This window comes from Triticum urartu, chromosome 2 (genome assembly GCF_003073215.2).
Source record: "Triticum urartu cultivar G1812 chromosome 2, Tu2.1, whole genome shotgun sequence".
Lineage (NCBI taxonomy): Eukaryota > Viridiplantae > Streptophyta > Magnoliopsida > Poales > Poaceae > Triticum > Triticum urartu.
The window spans coordinates 553914995-553932008 of record NC_053023.1 but is presented as its reverse complement, the minus strand read 5'-3'; the positions used below and the strand labels follow the sequence as shown (position 1 = coordinate 553932008).

At 47.1% G+C, this 17014-nt stretch overlaps 1 protein-coding gene and 1 pseudogene across 1 annotated transcript; both read right to left on the bottom strand.

Moving 5' to 3' along the window:
• Positions 1–4260: 4260 nt before the first annotated feature.
• On the bottom strand, positions 4261–8458 carry LOC125538709 (annotated as a pseudogene).
• A 4591-nt stretch (positions 8459–13049) lies between these two features.
• LOC125537269 lies at positions 13050–15312 on the bottom strand. The gene is made up of 2 exons (XM_048700561.1): positions 14990–15312; positions 13050–13353 (listed from the first exon to the last, which is right to left on the bottom strand). The coding sequence occupies exons 1-2, from the start codon at positions 15310–15312 to the stop codon at positions 13050–13052; spliced, it is 627 nt and encodes a 208-aa protein (XP_048556518.1).
• Positions 15313–17014: the final 1702 nt, after the last annotated feature.

Here is a 17014-nt window from a genome sequence, read left to right as displayed (position 1 = left end):
CAGACCCCGCTTGGTCTTGTCAAAACAGGCTAATGGACCATTGAGGGTGCTAGTTTGTCACGCGATGTCATGATGATAATGCGTGAATTTGCACGCCCACATCTCACGATATGGGAAATCATAGAGGACGCAGGGCACATGTCACGTCGTGAGGCCCGCCCATTCAATTTTATAGCGACGACTATAAAGAGGGAGAGATAAGGCAATTTCTCCTTTATCGTCTGATATGTCTCCAACCTATCTATAAGTTTTGATTGTTCCATGCTATTTTATTATCAATCTTGGATGTTTTATAATCATTTTATATTTTTTTGGTACTAACCTATTGACATAGTGCCAAGTGCCAGTTGCTGTTTTTTCCATGTTTTTTACATCGTAAAAAATCAATATCAAACGGAGTACAAATGCCACAAAACTTTACGGAGATTTTTATGGACCAGAAGGAAGATGTTGGGCCCTGGTTGCACCCGGGGGGGAGTCCCGAGGAGGGGACAACCCACCAGGGCACGCCACGAGGCCCAGGCGCGCCCCGGTGGGTTGTGCCCACCTCGGGTGCCCCCCAGACCGCCTCTTTGCTCTATAAATACCCCAATTATTCCCAAAACCCCAGGGGAGTCGACGAAATATTCATCCAGGCGCCGCAGAGTCTAGAACCACCAGATCCAATCTAAACACCATCACGGAGGGGTTCACCACTTCCATTGGTGCCTCTCCGATGATGCGTGAGTAGTTCTTTGTAGAACTTCGGGTCTGTAGTTAGTAGCTAGATGGCTTCATCTCTCTCTCTTGATTCTCAATATAATGGTCTCTTGGAGATCCATATGATGTAACTCTTTTGTGGTGTGTTTGTTGGGATCGATGAAATTTGAGTTTATGATCAGATCTATCTTTTTATATCCACGAAAGTATTTGAGTTTCTTTGATCTCTTTTATGCATGATCTCTTATAGCCTCATATTTCTTCTCCGAGATTTGGGTTTTGTTTGGCCAACTTGATCTATTTATCTTGCAATGGGAAGAGGTGCCCGGTAGTGGGTTCGATCTTACGGTGCTTGATCCTAGTGACAGAAAGGGAACCGACACATATGTATCGTTGCTACTAAGGATAAAAAGATGGGATCTACATCTACCGCCATAGATAAACGGATCTTGTCTACATCATGTCATTGTTCTTATTGCATTACTCCGTTTTTCCATGAACTTAATACACTAGATGCATGCTGGATAGCGGTCGATGTGTGGAGTAATAGTAGTAGATGCAGGTAGGAGTCGGTCTACTAATCTTGGACGTGATGCCTATTAATGATCATTGCCTGGATATTGTCATAATTATTTGAGGTTCTATCAATTGCCCAACAACAATTTATTCACCCACCGCTTTGCTATTTTTCTTGAGAGAAGCCACTAGTGAAACCTACGGCCTTCGGGTCTCTTTCTCATATTATTTGTCTTTGCGATCTACTTTTATTTGCTTTTATTTTCAGATCTATTAAACCAAAAATCCAAAAAATACCTTGCTGTAATTTATTTTATTTAGCGTTCGATCTATCAATATTTACAAATTTCTCCCATCCATGTGCCATTTATGGCGCCATTACTCGAAAGGGATTGACAACCCCTTTAACACGTGGGTTGCGAGTGGTTGTTATTTGTGTGCAGGGGCTGTTTACGTTGTGTTGCTTGGTTCTCCTACTGGTTTGATAACCTTGGTTTCATATCTGAGGGAAATACCTACTGCCACTGTGCTCCATCATCCCTTCCTCTTTGGGGAAAAACCGACGTAGCTTCAAGCGACATCATCGTCATCCTCACACATTCGCCTACTTGCATCCTCGGCCATTACCATACATCTACAACTCACACAACATTCCGCCTTAATCATCTGCGTCCATCGAGATGGCCAAATACAAGGATGCCCAGGGACGGACTTGCGCAATACGCTGCTCAGGAGACCATGGTCGCGAAGCAAAAGCGGAAGAGGGCTATTGACGGTCGCGAGCCGAAGCAGTCGGGTGATGAAAAAAACCATGGGGAAGTGATTCATGTCGGTTGTCCACGCTGAGGAGCCCGAACTAAATGGTGATAGAGAAGTCTGTGTGGGCAGATCTGGTCCGCAGATTACCCTGGAAGGAAGCCCCACCATCATCGGGTGCCAAAGAGCACGTGCCCCATCATGAGTCGGCGAGAGGTGTGGAGGTTGATACGGTTATTGTTCTTGTTAGCACATGAAGTGATTAAGTTGAAGTCGCCGCCAAGCAGCCACGAACCAGCATACAACACCCTCACATCCCGAAGGTCTGCCAGGAACTGCAACTTTTCGTCTTCTCCTTGAGGGCCATAAACCCCAGTCAACCACGAGTGCACCTTCCTAGCGACGATAGAGATGAGAGCCGTAATGTGGTGCAAGCCAATGGCGGCATTGGAGATGGACACCGCCGAGGGATGCTAGGCGAGAAGAATGCCTTCCCGAGGCCAATCGCGGGTGGAAGAAGAAGTCCTAACTCGGGCCCAACGTCTCGATCACCGTGACCAGCACGAGAAGGTCCAGTCTGTTCTCTTTGACGCAGAGCACAGCACGAGAGGTAGCAGATATAATGAAACAAACGATAGCACGTTTGGCAGGACAATTAAGACCGGGAATGTTCCAAAAAATCGCACGAAGGTTGCGCTCCATAAAGACCAAGGATGGGTCCAATGGGGGATGGAGCACGACACTAAGCTGGGATGGTTCGGCCGCTGGCAGGGGTGGGATGCAGCCTGGAAAGCACGGTGCTAGGCATGTCCCACCTGAAAAGTACATGGATTAACCCATTTTAGAAACCTCATTACTAAATGCCAAAAAAATCTGGAAAATGTTTCATGCATACATCTTTACATTCTATGTACGTGCAGAAAGTTTCACGGGAAAATAACTTTTTCTTTGGCTTGTGCAAAAAAGGAAGCTGGCAGGGATGGGGTGCAGCCTGGAAAGCACGGTGTTAGGCATGTCCCACCCGGAAAGTACATGAATTAACCCACTTTGGAAAACTCATTACTACATGCCAAAAAATTATGAAAATGTTCATGCATACATCTTCACATTCTATGTGCGCGCATAAAGTTTCACGGGAAAACAACTTTTTCTTCGGCCTATGCAAAAAAGACAAAAATGCATCATGAAATGCTATTCAAAAGCACTGAAATTTGTCTTTTTCGCAGAGGAAAAATAAAAAGAAATTTTCTTCTTCACAAAAAATTGTGCCGCGTACACATGTGTGCGAAGATGCATGCATGTGATTTTCTTTCGAAATTTTTAATATTTTGAAATGCGTTTAAAATGCATTTTTGAAAAGCGGGTTCAGATGCCCATGGGTTTAGGACGTTCTCACTTCATCTCCCCCGTAGTAATCTGCGAATGCCTGGACGACGTCCTCCGCAAGGGGTTGTTCAAACAGCTTGAAGTATTTGGCAGCAGTAAGCGGCTCGTCTTCTTGCAGAATGGTAAGAGAACACACTTGGCCTTGGTATCGGCAAAGGCAATGCACTGGGTGCATCTTGGCGTGGGTAATTGTGCGGCAACGGTATCAATTGCATGCCATGCACAAAAGCATGCAAAGTGGGGTCCACCCCCAAAACTGCATGGGGTTGTGCAACATGCACAACAAAGCTGGACAATGTTTCATTGGAAAAGATGCAGCCAAAACGTTACTGGGCCTAGTGAATATGACTGAAAGATGCAACCAAAACGTTGCTGGGAAAGGTAGCAAATATTTGTTCATGCCCAATATTCATTTGCGGAAGCATTTCCATGAAATATATCAGTTGATGTCAGGACGGCAAGTCACATATCCATGAATATTACGGTTTCTACAAGTATGGTTATTATACTCAACACGTATTTGAAACACAAAACCGTTTGTCGGCCTTGGCCATGGCCCCATGATCTGCTGCAATTGGAAGGGGGGACTAAGCTACAAGGCAAATGCAAGTCCTACAAGATCTACCTGACAAGGCTAAGCATGGCGTTCTTTTTTCTTTTTTTTTGGAAACGAGCTAAGCTCGGGAGTGAAATGACTAGGACAAACTTAGCCCCCTTGGATCATGAACATAGGCTTGTAAATAAACTGAAACTGGCACATCCTTGCAATGATCACCCAAAATTCCCGTCAGTAGCATTGACATCTACTACTAGGCTAATTCAAACCAAAATAACATCTACTACAAGTGTCTCAGTTCAGTCCAATTTACAGAAGGACAAACGATTCTAAATTTGTATGTGCACTGAACAAAATAAGGAGTACCAGTTTTCACATCTATATACAAGTTTCGGCACTATGATTAGGCGATTACAACTTTTCTGTAACCAACCCTATTTTTTCTCTAAACAACTACTCGTGGAGGTTGAATTATATACATCCTGAACTATCCTGGCAGTTTTAAAAAATATCGTAATTAGATGACTCAGCCTTATCTCGCTAACTAGATGACTGAAACAAAGCTACGACGGTCGCACACAACAACCCAAACATGGGTAGAAACGACCAAGACTCACATACATATAAAATCTAAATCATAATATGAAACGACGAAGACTTGCGTCCGCCCAGTCCCGAGCATCGGTTTTAGACCGATCGATGACTCTTCGCAAAGGCAAGTATGTGTTGTTAAAAACCCACTTGTACTTCCTCTCTCTAGCCATATGCTCTAGGTTAGAGACACCAACGAACTTAAAGCCTTACTCTTTGTGCCATGAGTTCTTGACCTGGCCTCCTACCACCATCATGGATTGGAAGGGAAGCCCAGGGAATGATCTCACTCAGATTTGCCCATTGCAGTACCGAGCTCTAAATGATCGAAATGAGCCACCTCCTGTGTGTAGAGGTACATAAACAACAAGTATCATTATGTGCTAAATCCCTCTTGGCAAACACGACGACGAGCCAAAGAAAAAGTTTGTATTTCAACAGCGCCCAGGATTGCCTTATGGTGCAATTCGTAATCCAATTGATTGCCGCAGTGAAACAAGCACCATATACTAACTTTGCCGAAAAAACTCCTTCTGAAACCCAACTCCAGGTCCGCTTATCTTCAGTGCCATGGATCGTCGGGGTTTAAGAAATAATTTCCAGAAGGTAACCACCTACAGGAAAGTGTGAATGTTGCTCTCACCATTGATATCTTTGATCCAAGCTTCATTAGAAGTCGCTTCAGCAACAGTCCTGCGCAACCGGACGACCGGATATACTAATTATTTGTTGGTTTAAAATCTGTTAGGTAAGTCACAGATGCATGTCCAAATGACTTGAAATTTGGGGCGGGCCTCACGCATCAAATTGTCTACCATACTAATTTTATTTGGAATTTTTTAAATTTGTTTTGAATTTTTTATGAATTTTTTTCTAACCGGGTGCAGATGAGCCTGGGCACCAAAACGCCCTACTCGAACATTACAGCTTATACTAGTATGGTGCTTATATATGTCCAGCAAAGTCATCCAAAGCTTAGCTTCCGATTTTTGAGATGTGAAGACATCTTTAGCTTGTTTGCTGTGACTGAAACTGGAAACCATTACTCCTAAATACTAAAACTGAAACTGGAGTTGTATTCAAACTGATATCTCCAAGGGAAAGTTGTGGCTACTCTCGGGTGTAGGTACACCCGAGTTTGCGAAACTTCGAAAAATGTGATAAAACAAGGTCCGAAAAATCTGAAATCTTGAGACAACAAACTTCATCAAGTGTTTGAACTTTTTGCAAAGTTTCAGCTAAAAACAACATCCGAGGAGCTCTCACAAAAAAAAAATCAATGCTCAAACAGTGCTCAAACAGTGCGCAAACTTAGAACATTGATTTTGTTTTTTTTGCCGAGAGCTCCTCTGATGTTTTTTCCGCTGAATTCTTGCAAAAAGCTTGAACATTTGATGAAGTTTCATGTCCCCAAACTGCAGACTTTTTTTGACATTGTTTGATCATGTTTTTCTTTTTTTTTCCAAACTCGGGTGTACCTACACCCGAGAGTAGAAAAGCTGGTCTCTATCTCCAACCATTTTGAAACTGAAACTGGAGGAGTAACCATTACTCCTAAACACTACTCCAGTTCCAATTATTCGAAACAAAGCGGACTATGAAGATAGATCATCAAATCTAAAATTTCTCAGATGGGAAGACATCAGACCAAGACTCACGTCCACATAAAACATAAATCATAAAATGAAACGGTGATAATACCTCCGAACTGTTCTGGCAGATGCTGCGAGGGAGGCTGATTACATTGCACTTCGAACGAAACGGACCAATCAATCTACCTCAACTAGCGCACAATCCACAACTGAAATGAAACGAAATAGAGACACAACAACTCTGAAGAAATTAACATGCAGTTGCATAATTTTATTTTATTTTTTGAATTTTCACCGGGAGGGGGGGGGGGGGGGGGGGGGAGATTTCCCCACCTGAATTGTATTCATATTGCCTATAAGGCTTTGCAGCCTATCGCAAGATAGGTTCAAGTGAACCAGAAATACAGGGGGGGCACAAGAGGAGAAGAGATAAAGAAAAAAGGACACACACATACAACACATAAAACAGAGGAGAAACAAAGAGGAAAAGAACAGACAACACAACAAGAGCACCGCCAAAGTAGTCGAACGCCATTGGCCAGCCGAGACCAAGCCAGGGCACTGTACCGTCGATGCAATCAAAAGGCGCCGCACATCCGAGAGTACACAACGCCGCGACACCACCTGTGCCGTGGGGTGCAATCAAAAGGACACACGAAACAAGAGACGACACCACGGCACCTGTGTGCCACCGACAAGGCCGAAGGGCATCACCTAGTAGACCAAACCAAGACACTGCACCATCGACGTAATCGAAAGGCGCCGCGCATCCGAGACTGCCCAACGCCACGACACCACCTGTGTCGTGGGGCGCAATCGAAAGGATACGTGAGCCGAGACGACGCCACAACACCTGTGTGCCACCGGTGTAGTCACATAGGCATCGCCACAGCAGAGACACGTGAAGGGGCACCTGAGGACGAACAATAAGAACACTGACGAAGACAAGGGAAGACGGCCAACCCCCAAGCCACGGCCCTCCCGGGTGAGAGGAACCGCATCCATGGCCGCCACAGACAGCACCCATCAACGCTGACAGCGGGACAAGGGGGCCCTTCCAACCCGCCCACGGCTGCCCCCCGCGTGGAGAGCAAGCCGCATCCATGGCTGCCATCTGCAGGCCAAGGATTTTGCCGACCTGTGCAACCGCAATAGGCCGATAGGCGGAGGAAGAGGCAGCCAACGGTGGAGCACGGTACAACGCCGGCCAGCACCACACCGGGGAGCTCCAGGCATAACCAGGCGCAATACAAAGCACCACCACGCCGAGAAAACGCGAACGCCAAGTTGGGGAAAACCCGATCTGCCGCCGAGGGAGCAGGAAAACTGGCGCCACCCAACAGATCCGGGCAGGGGCCTGCCGGATCCGGCCCCGCACGCCGCGGCCTCGCCAAGGCGACGGCACACACCGGGGCGAGCCCGGGGAGCGCAACCGCCCAGATCTACCACCCGCGCCGCGCACCGGACGACCTAGAGGCCGCTGCACAAGCCGGAGCGCCGCCGGAGCACGGCGCCGCGCGCGACGCCGCTGCGCACGCACCACCGAGGTCGCACACAAGACCAACCGCCGCGCGCAGGAGCGAGGGCCCGCCGCCGCCAGCCGCCACCGGGGCTTTGCCCGGCGACGCGTGCCGGCGGCGGCGGAGGAGGGGAGGAGGGGAGGGGGCGGCGGAAGTCGCGGCTTGGTCTCCGCCCGAGCCGCCCCTGCGGAGCGACGCGGGGGACGGTCCTTTTCCAGTTGCATAATTCTACGACCGCTTCCTCTTCAACACCATGGAGCGCTCGGAGTCCTCCTCCTCGCTGTCGCTGGAGCTGCTGTCGGTAGGGGGGGGGGGGGGGGGGGGGGGGGGGGGAGCACCGGCTTCCGGTAGACCTTGTGGACCACGAAGACGACGTCCCGCGCCTCGGGGTCCGGGTGCGCGCGGCGGAAGGCGGCCGCGTCCCTGTTGAGCCGGTACTCCTTCATCAGCCAGCGCGTCGGCGACCATACCGCCCCGCCCTTCCACGTGTAGCGGTACGCAAACCTGCGCCGGAACGCCACTGCCTCTCAGCCGCCCTCGCTGCCGTAGTACGGCTTCTCCGTGCCGTATTGCACCCAGCACCCGCCCGCGCCCGGCGTCGGGCACGTCTCGCCGGCAAGCTTTGCCGCGAAGAAGAAACCCCATACCTCGCCATAATCTCTTATGTGGTTTTCCCGGAAGGGGAGCTCACGCGGGGGCAAGGACAAGACGTCCACGCCCTCGTCGATGAAGCCGGGGAAGATGTCGCCGCCCAGCCCCGCCCTGGGGACGAGGTAGTGGTCGATGAGCTCAAGGCCGGTGGGTTGAAACACGTACCCGGCTGTCAGATTAGGGTTCGCCATCGCCGACCGATATCGAAGTTGTAGCCTAGGAGAGGTAGATTGTGTGGGCGACTCAAAATGTTGAGTGGATCTGAGAGAAAGAGAGTTCGATTATGCCCTGGGATAATTCAGGTTGGGAGGACCTGCTCCTGCTTTTATAGATGGGTTGGCATTAATGACAGGAAGGTTGCAGAAGCCAAGTACAGATGGCACACTAGATAGAGGGTGTTTAATTAAGTCGGAGATAACATGTGCTCAATTAAAACAAAATTTGATGGGCCAATTGATCAGGATTGTGCAATCGGATTTGTTGCACAACCGTGCTTGGCCCAAACACATGGCAATAGATTAGAGTTCATAAATATTCCTAATATAAAAGAGCTATGGTGATATATGCTTAGAAACACCTAAGCATTTTTAGTCCCGAAATTTCAAGAGAGATGAGTCTCAAAATTTCTAGAGAATTGAGTGAGGCACATGTGGTCAAGTGAAGTTTTTGAGGTTGATGATGACGTGGCAACGACCCCCCTCCCCACCCCTTACGCGCGGAAGCAAGTTGGCGGCAGAACAGTGAGTTGTTGGCAAATCCGCATCGCTTTCGGACAATTGATGGAGAGGTACCTTGTATGGGGCGGTGGCTTGGAGTGAGTTGTTGACAAATTTGTATGACTTTTGGACAATTGATGAAGAGGTGCTTGTCGAACATATTTGCCTTGATTTAATCTTTCCTCGAACAATGACCAAGCAACAAATATTGACTGTATTTGGAGCACACACAGCGTCAGATGAGCTCAGCATGGTCACATTCTACATATTTAATTCCATATGAGACCATACATGCTAATTTTAAATGGACAAAACATATAGCAAAATGATTCACCAGCGATATGCATGCGTCTATGGGCGACAAAAGCAATGATGTCAGCACTCCAAATGTTACTTTTGAAACTTCAAAATCATATCTCCCTCAAACCATTACTCGGATTATCTTCATGATCAGCTTTGTTTCAAAGAGATCGTCGAAATTAGACTATATGTTGTTAAGCATTAACTTTTTTTTTCCTGAATGGTGTCACCAAATTTTTCTATGAATTTGCGTTAGTACCAAAGTTACTAGTCGGGAACTTTGATATGAACACAACAACAAGTTCGTTAAACATGAGCTGACAATTTTATGGATGTTGAAACTCCCAAGAGCGATCCAGTCGATAGATCTGCTTGGCTGTTCCCGATTTTGACCGAGTCACGCCTAGGCTGGGCTGGCGGCTGGTGGGCCTTGGTCAACATTTGGGAGTGTGGGCCTAGGCTGTCGGTGAGGGGAATTTCGATCGGTTATCCCCGATTTAGTACAAAATTTATTTTTAATTTTAAAAATGTAAAAAATAATTAAAATTTTGTTTAGAATTTCAAAATGTATTCTAATTTTCAAAATTGTTTCTGTTTTCGAAAATTGTTCAGTATTTTGAAAATGCATGCGTCTCAAAAGGTAATCGATTTTTTCATAAAAAACGCGTTCAAAATTTAAAAAAAATCTTCAAATCTATGGATGTTTGTAGTTCTTAAAACTCCGCGCAACTCATTAGGAACACAATTTTGCTCTATCAGGTCATTGGCTAGGCTCGTGCGCGTGAGAGGTGGAGGTCGTGTGTTCGACCCCTAGGGAGCGCAATAATTTGTAGAATTTTGCACAACGCTCCCACTTTTGGGCCGACCTAACTGGCTATTTGTGTGTTCTTAGGGCTGTTATTCGTTGTGAAATGTTGCAGATAGGAGCTCACATGGGGGTGGGAGTTCTTGGGGAGGTCCTATTTCACACGATGCATGCTGGGAGGAGTCACAACGCGTACCCCCCTCTTACCTAGAGTGCCCTTTTGGGCCGGCCCATGTACAAGGCGCCCTATTATTTCATATCATTTTTTATTTTCTGTTTTGTATTGTTTTTTCTTCTGTAAATAATTTAGGATTTCAGAAAAGTTCTAAAATCCTAAAAATTGAGAATTTGGAAAAAAGTAATCATGAAGTCATAAAATATTCACTGATTCAAAAAAATGTTTGTGATTAAAACCAATGTTTGCATATTCAAAAAATATTCACGATTCTCAAAAAGGTACTAGAAATAAAAAATGTCATGATTTTGAATAAATATTTTTGGATTCAAAACATGTTCACAGATTCAAAAATTATACATGAATTTTTGAAAATGTTCACAAAATTCAATTTTTCTGTGAATTGCAAGAAACATCGATTCCAAAATGTTTGTTGATTCAAAAAAAGTCATGTATTAGAAAAATAATCATGCATTTCGAAAATGTTTGTCAAAACAAAAAATATTATCTTGAATTTCAATAATGGTTCCCAATTTCCAAAAATGATACATCCCCACACGGCAGCACACAGTTTTCATGTGACCGGCCAAATAAGTCAGTCACCAGGAACCTAATAAATCTTTCGTATCTTTGGAAACACATTAATTTCAGATTAACCTGTACAAATCCAACAACAACCAATCTTTTGCTATCTTTGGCAATCCATTAAATTCGGATTAATCGGTACAAATAAATTTGGAGCAATCTGCGGTAACCTAATAAATCTTTAGTATATCTGGCAACCAATTAATTCAGATCAATCGGTACAAATCAATCAACAATCAATCTTTGGCAACCCATTAAATTCATGTAAACTAGTACAAAACAATCAACAATCGATAAATCAACAGCTACACTATATTCGTTCACCGCTCCAGCTCGCTCCCATGGTTCGTCGTACCTCCCCGCTGCCGAGGACAACGTCCAGCTCACGATAACAACCCTGTAATTAAACTATAGTGATCTCCTCCTAATTATTGCCATGTCATCATGTTTTGCAATAGTGCAAACCACTTTTCCCAAATAAACTCAAATTCGAATTCCAGTTACAAGTCAAAATATTATTTCTTTAGACAGTAAAACAAAAATGTTGGTAATATCCTAAATCATCCCAAAGTAATTGTCATGAAGAAACCAACCATGTTCAAATTCCCAAAATGCCCCTAAAAATATTTAAAGTGGACCAACAACAACTATTTAAGTCAATCAAATATAAACCTAAATATAAATGTTTGTAAATGGCCTGAAACTTAGGCTGCTATTTTCTTTACAGGAAAATGAGATTTTTATTGTTTAACCTTGAGGATTACAATCATGTTGGTGTAGCAAATCAATCTCATCTGGTCCAATCTAAGCCAAACTGTTGTACGCATGTGATGATGCCCTACGTGATGATCTGCTGCTATTAATAGTAATGCTCGGCAAATGAAGTGCTACAAGATATATGAGTCATTGCGAAGCTCTGGGCTGAATTGAGTAGCACAAATTTAGTCTTTTTTTCCGAACGCAGTAGAAATGCAAGCGCTTATATATATGTGTGTACACTCACCCACAAATTTAGTCTTCTAGATCATCAATATTCCAGTCAGTAGCATTGAAATTTACTAGTGCTCTAGTTCAGTCCAATTTATAGAATGGAAAACAATTCTAAATTTGTATGTGCATTGAACAAAATAAGGGAGTACCAAATTTCACTTCTATACAAGTTGCCGCACTATGATTAGGTGATTACAACTTTTCTGTGACCAACCCTCGAAAATACTAATCTCTAAACAAGTATATATAAGCAAATAAAATCATAGGTTGCCTGAAGTTTGAAATATTGCAATTCATTATGCAAGGTGAATGTGCTACATAAAGACAGCAAAGTGAGCAGGTCATATTTTCCCCAATTCATATCATGAATGCTAATTTCAGATATAACTCAAAAAGGGATTAATTATTTGTTGGTTTAAAACCATTACTCCATGGCAAATGCAATTGCTACAAGATCTGCTTGACCTGGCTAAGCTCCGGGCTCCAGAGACCGGAGAGGCATGGCCAGAAATATTTTGGACTTATGGGTCTTGAATCTTGAGTCTAACATATCAAAGTGATGCCAAAAATAACTCGTGCAACCCAGAAGCAATTATTGTAAGCTTGATAACATTCCAGCCAGTAGCATTTATGGAGTAGTTTCCCTTAGCCTTTGCCTCTCGCTTCAGTCCAATTCATATATCTGCCAAGAAATGGAGACCAATTAATTCTCAGCCTCACCGAATTTCTGCAGCATGATTTGGTGCTTACAAATTTTCTAGTATGAACACTAAATGTGCAGAGAAAACTGTAAGTTCTCTAAAAGATATAACACCTTTGAACAGTTCTGATAAATTTTGCAAAGAAGATGGATCACAATTTTTTCGACAAAGGATGATTTTTATTGACTCAAATGAAGCATCAACAAAATACAAACACAATGAGCACAATCACAACCTCTACATAGCTAGGGTACACACGGCCACACCAACATACACACACAAACATAGCAAAGTCATACAAAACTAAAGCTATGTCTAAGCAACAGAAGAAAACTCCGAAATGATTAAAACAACGATCGACGAACTACAACAAGCAATCTGCCTCAACTTGATCGAAGGCACAATCCAGAACTGAAAACACAAGAGACACACACAACAACGCTGAAGAAATCAACATGCAGTGGCGTAATGCTACTCCTGCAGGGGGAGGAGCACCGCCCCTTGGCCGCCCTAGTTCCCCAGCGTTAACCGCCGCATGATCTCATCGAGTTGCGGGTACACGATGTAGCTCCCGGAGCTCCCGTCCTCGCTGGAGTTGCTGTCGGGCGGCAATGGCGGAGGGATCAGCGACTTCCTGTAGACCTTGTGGACTACGAAGACGACGTCCGGCGGCACGGGGCCCGGGTGCGCGCGGCGGAAGGCGGCCGCGTTCCTGTTGAGCCGGTACTCCTTCATCCGCCAGCGCGTCTGCGATATTACCTCCCCGTCCCTCCACGAGTAGCGGTACGCGAACCTGCGCCGTGTTAGCAGCAAGCTATGTCCATATGTGTGTGAGTGCGTGCGTGAGTCAGGCTGGTGCGTGTGTGCACGGACCCAGCTAGCGTGCGTGGTGTAGCCAGTTAGTTAGGGGATCACGGGAGTGGTGGACAAGATCATTGAGGGCTCGCCGCGAGCTATGCGTACGCGGGCGCGAGGTGGCCGCGGACAGAGCGGACCGATTGGGTGTCCTGCTTGGTGGAGGACGTGGGGATCATTCCCAGCGTCTCCCAGGTATAAAGCCCCGTATGATCGTTGTAACTGGCGAGGTTTGACGAGATCGTGCTCGTGGAAGTGGTGTTCGAGCGCCTGAAAAAAAACCCTCCCGTGTCCTCTGTCTTCTTCCTTCCTTCTTCTGCTTGGTTCGGGCCAGAGAAAGAGAGAGAGGAGAGCTAGGGCTAGACAGGATCGGGCATGACACCAACAATTGGTATACAGAGCCACAAGGTTCGAGGGGCGGCCGTGGCGCGCGGCGGATATGAAGGTCTTGGCAACGGCACGCGGCGAGCGCGTGGCGTCGGCAACGCGCGGCGAGTCCACGGTGGTGGGGCGTGATGCCGTGCGCGCAGCGAGCGCGTGGCATCGGCAACGTGCGGCGAGTCCGCGACGATGTGGCGTGATGCCGTGCACGCTACGAGCAGCGGCGGTCACGGAGACGAGGAGTTCGCGGAGGACCTGCGTGGTGGCGCAGAGGCCGCGGAGGCTCGGCGCGAAGACCGTGGAGGTGCTGTGCTGCGGTTGACGGCGCAACGGTGCAGGGCAATAAGCGCGGCGGCGAGTTGGGCGTGACCGGTGCGTGTTATGGGTGCGCACTGGACGCGTCGGGCGCGTCGGGACCGCGGGAGTGGACCGCGTCGAGGTCAAGGCGCTGGACCTGGTTGCGCAGATCGCGTACGTGCGCGGCGGGAGCGCGGGCCGGGAGCGCAGGGACGTGGGGAGTGTGCGCGAAGGGCACGGCGGCACGGTGGCGTGACGAAGGCAGCGGAGAACGGACCGCGTCGGGGCGCTGGACTCGGGCTGTGGCGCCTGTGTGCGTGCGCGTCGTGTACACGAGCTTGGGAGCGTGGGAGCGTGGGACGTGGGGTGCTACGCGGCGGAGGCCACAGCGGCGCGGTGCGGCGCCCATGGCGCGACGTCGACGATGAGCCTGACATGTGCAAGATCATAGCTTGGGGCGTGAATGTTAGCAACAAGCCATGTCCATATGTGTGTGCGTGCGTGCGTGAGTCAGGCTGGTGCGTGTGTGCACGGACCCAGCTAGCGTGCGTGGTGTAGCCAGTTAGTTAGGGGATCACAGGATTGGTGGACGAGATCGTTGAGGGCTCGCCGCGAGCTACGCGTACGCGGGCGCGAGGTGGCCGCGGCCAGAGCGGACCGATCGGGTGTCCTGCTTGGTGGAGAACGTGGGGATCGTTCCCAGCGTCTCCCAGGTATAAAGCCCCGTATGATCGTTGTAACTGGCGAGGTTTGACGAGTTCGTGCTCGTGGAAGTGGTGTTCGAGCACCTGGAAAAAAAACCTCCCGTGTCCTCTGTCTTCTTCCTTCCTTCTTCTGCTTGGTTCGGGCTAGAGAAAGAGAGAGAGAGGAGAGCTAGGGCTAGACAGCGATCGGGCACGGCACCAACACGCCGGAACGCCACTGCCTCCCGACTGCCCTCGCCGTCGTAGTATGCCTTCTCCTGGCCGTACTGCTCCCAGCACCCGCCCGCGCCCGGCGTCGGGCACGTCTCGCCGGCGGGCTTTGCCGCAAAGAACAAGCCCCATAGCTCGCTGTAATCCCTCCTGTGGTTTTCCGGGAAGGAGAGCGCGCATGGGCGCAAGGACAAGACGTCCACGCCCTCCGCGATGACGCCGGGGAGGAAGAAGCCACCGAGCTCAACCCTGGGCATGAGGTAGTAGCCGACGAGCTCACAGCCGGTGGGTTGGAACACGTAGCCACCTGCTGCCAGATTAGCCATTGCCGACCGATGCCGAAGTAGTAACCTAGCTAGGAGGGGTAGGTTATGTGGGCGACGTGAAATGTTGGGTGGATCAGAGAGTTCGATTATGCCATGGGGGAACTCAGATCCGGGGGGCTTGCTGCTCCTCCTCCTTTTGTAGATGGGACGATATCATGGCAGTTAGCAAGGAAGGTTCCAGAAGTAAGTACATATGGCATACCAGATAGGGGGTGTCAAATTCGGTCGCGTGTGCTCAATTCAAACAAAATTTGATGGCCCCTTGATCAAGAGTGTCCAATCTGAAAAGAGGGTCAGACCGACTGGCCTTTTTCAGTTTCGTCTCGACTTTGTTTCACAATCGTGCTTGGCCCAAGCTAATGACATTGGATTAGAGTCCACATAATATTCCTAATATAAGAGAGGGAGGTTGATCTAGGCTTCGAAACACCTTAGCATTTCTTGAGTCCCAAAATTTTCAGAGAATTGAGAGAGACATGCCTCTGATTAAATGGAGTTTTTAAGGTTGATTTTCCGAAACAAGTAAGCGGCAGAAGAGTAAGTTGTTACCAAATCCGCATGGCTTTCAGACAGTTGATAAGGATGTGATTTGTGTTTTCGTAAGGAACAAAGTACCTTACACGGGCGGCGGCTTACGATAGATGACTGTTAAATATATGTGCGTTGATTTAATTTGTCGCCGAACAATACCAAGCAACAAATATTGACTATATTTGGAGCACGACAACCCTAGATGAGCTCGACATGATGACACACCACATTTTTATCACATATGAGACCATACATGCTATTTTTAAAGAGACGAAAAAATAGCGGAACGATTCGCCATCGATATGCATACATCTATCCGACAAAGCAATGATGTCGGCGCTCTAAATGTTACTTCCACTAGTAAGAGAGGGAGGGTGATCTAGGCTTTGGAATGCCGTAGCATTCCCTACGTCCCTAGCTCAGATAATTGAGAGAGGCACCTCTGAATATATGAAGTTTTTGAGCTTGCTTTTGGCGTAGTAACAACCCATAAGCCCCGGAGGCAAGTAGGCATGGGTTGTTGCCAAATCCGCATGGGTTTCAGACAGTTGATGAAGAGGCTATGTGTCTTTGGAAGGAACAGGGTACCTCGTATGGGCGGCGGGTCGGGAGAGGTGCATGTAGAACACATTTGCATTGGTTTAATCTTTTCTCAAACAATAACCAAGCAACAAATATTGACCATATTGAGCACGGCAGTGCTAGATGCGCTGGGCATGATCACACTTCACATTTTTTATTGCATGTGAGACCATACATGTTAATTTTAAAGGGACAAACATATAGTGACAAAATCAATGATGTCGGCGCCCTAAATGTTATTTTTTAAGGTTCAAAATGATATATCTCTCAAACCATTTTGTGTGCATATCCATGGTCCGCTTTGTTTTGACGAGATCATTGAAACTAGACCCTATGTTTTTGAGCTTCGACATTTATATCTTTCGCATGTGTCATAATTTGTTTTTCTATGAAGTTGGCTTAGTAGCAAAGTTACTAGGCGGCAAACATGGAACATCAACTTTATGGATGTTTTAAAAAACATCCCTATCTCTATATCTATATCTATAGATGTCTCTTCCTATCTAAAAAAGGGAAATGTTTTCCGTTCCGCTCCACACTTCTTCCATCCACCCTCGCGTTGCTGTTTTGTTTCGGTACCATGAGAAAG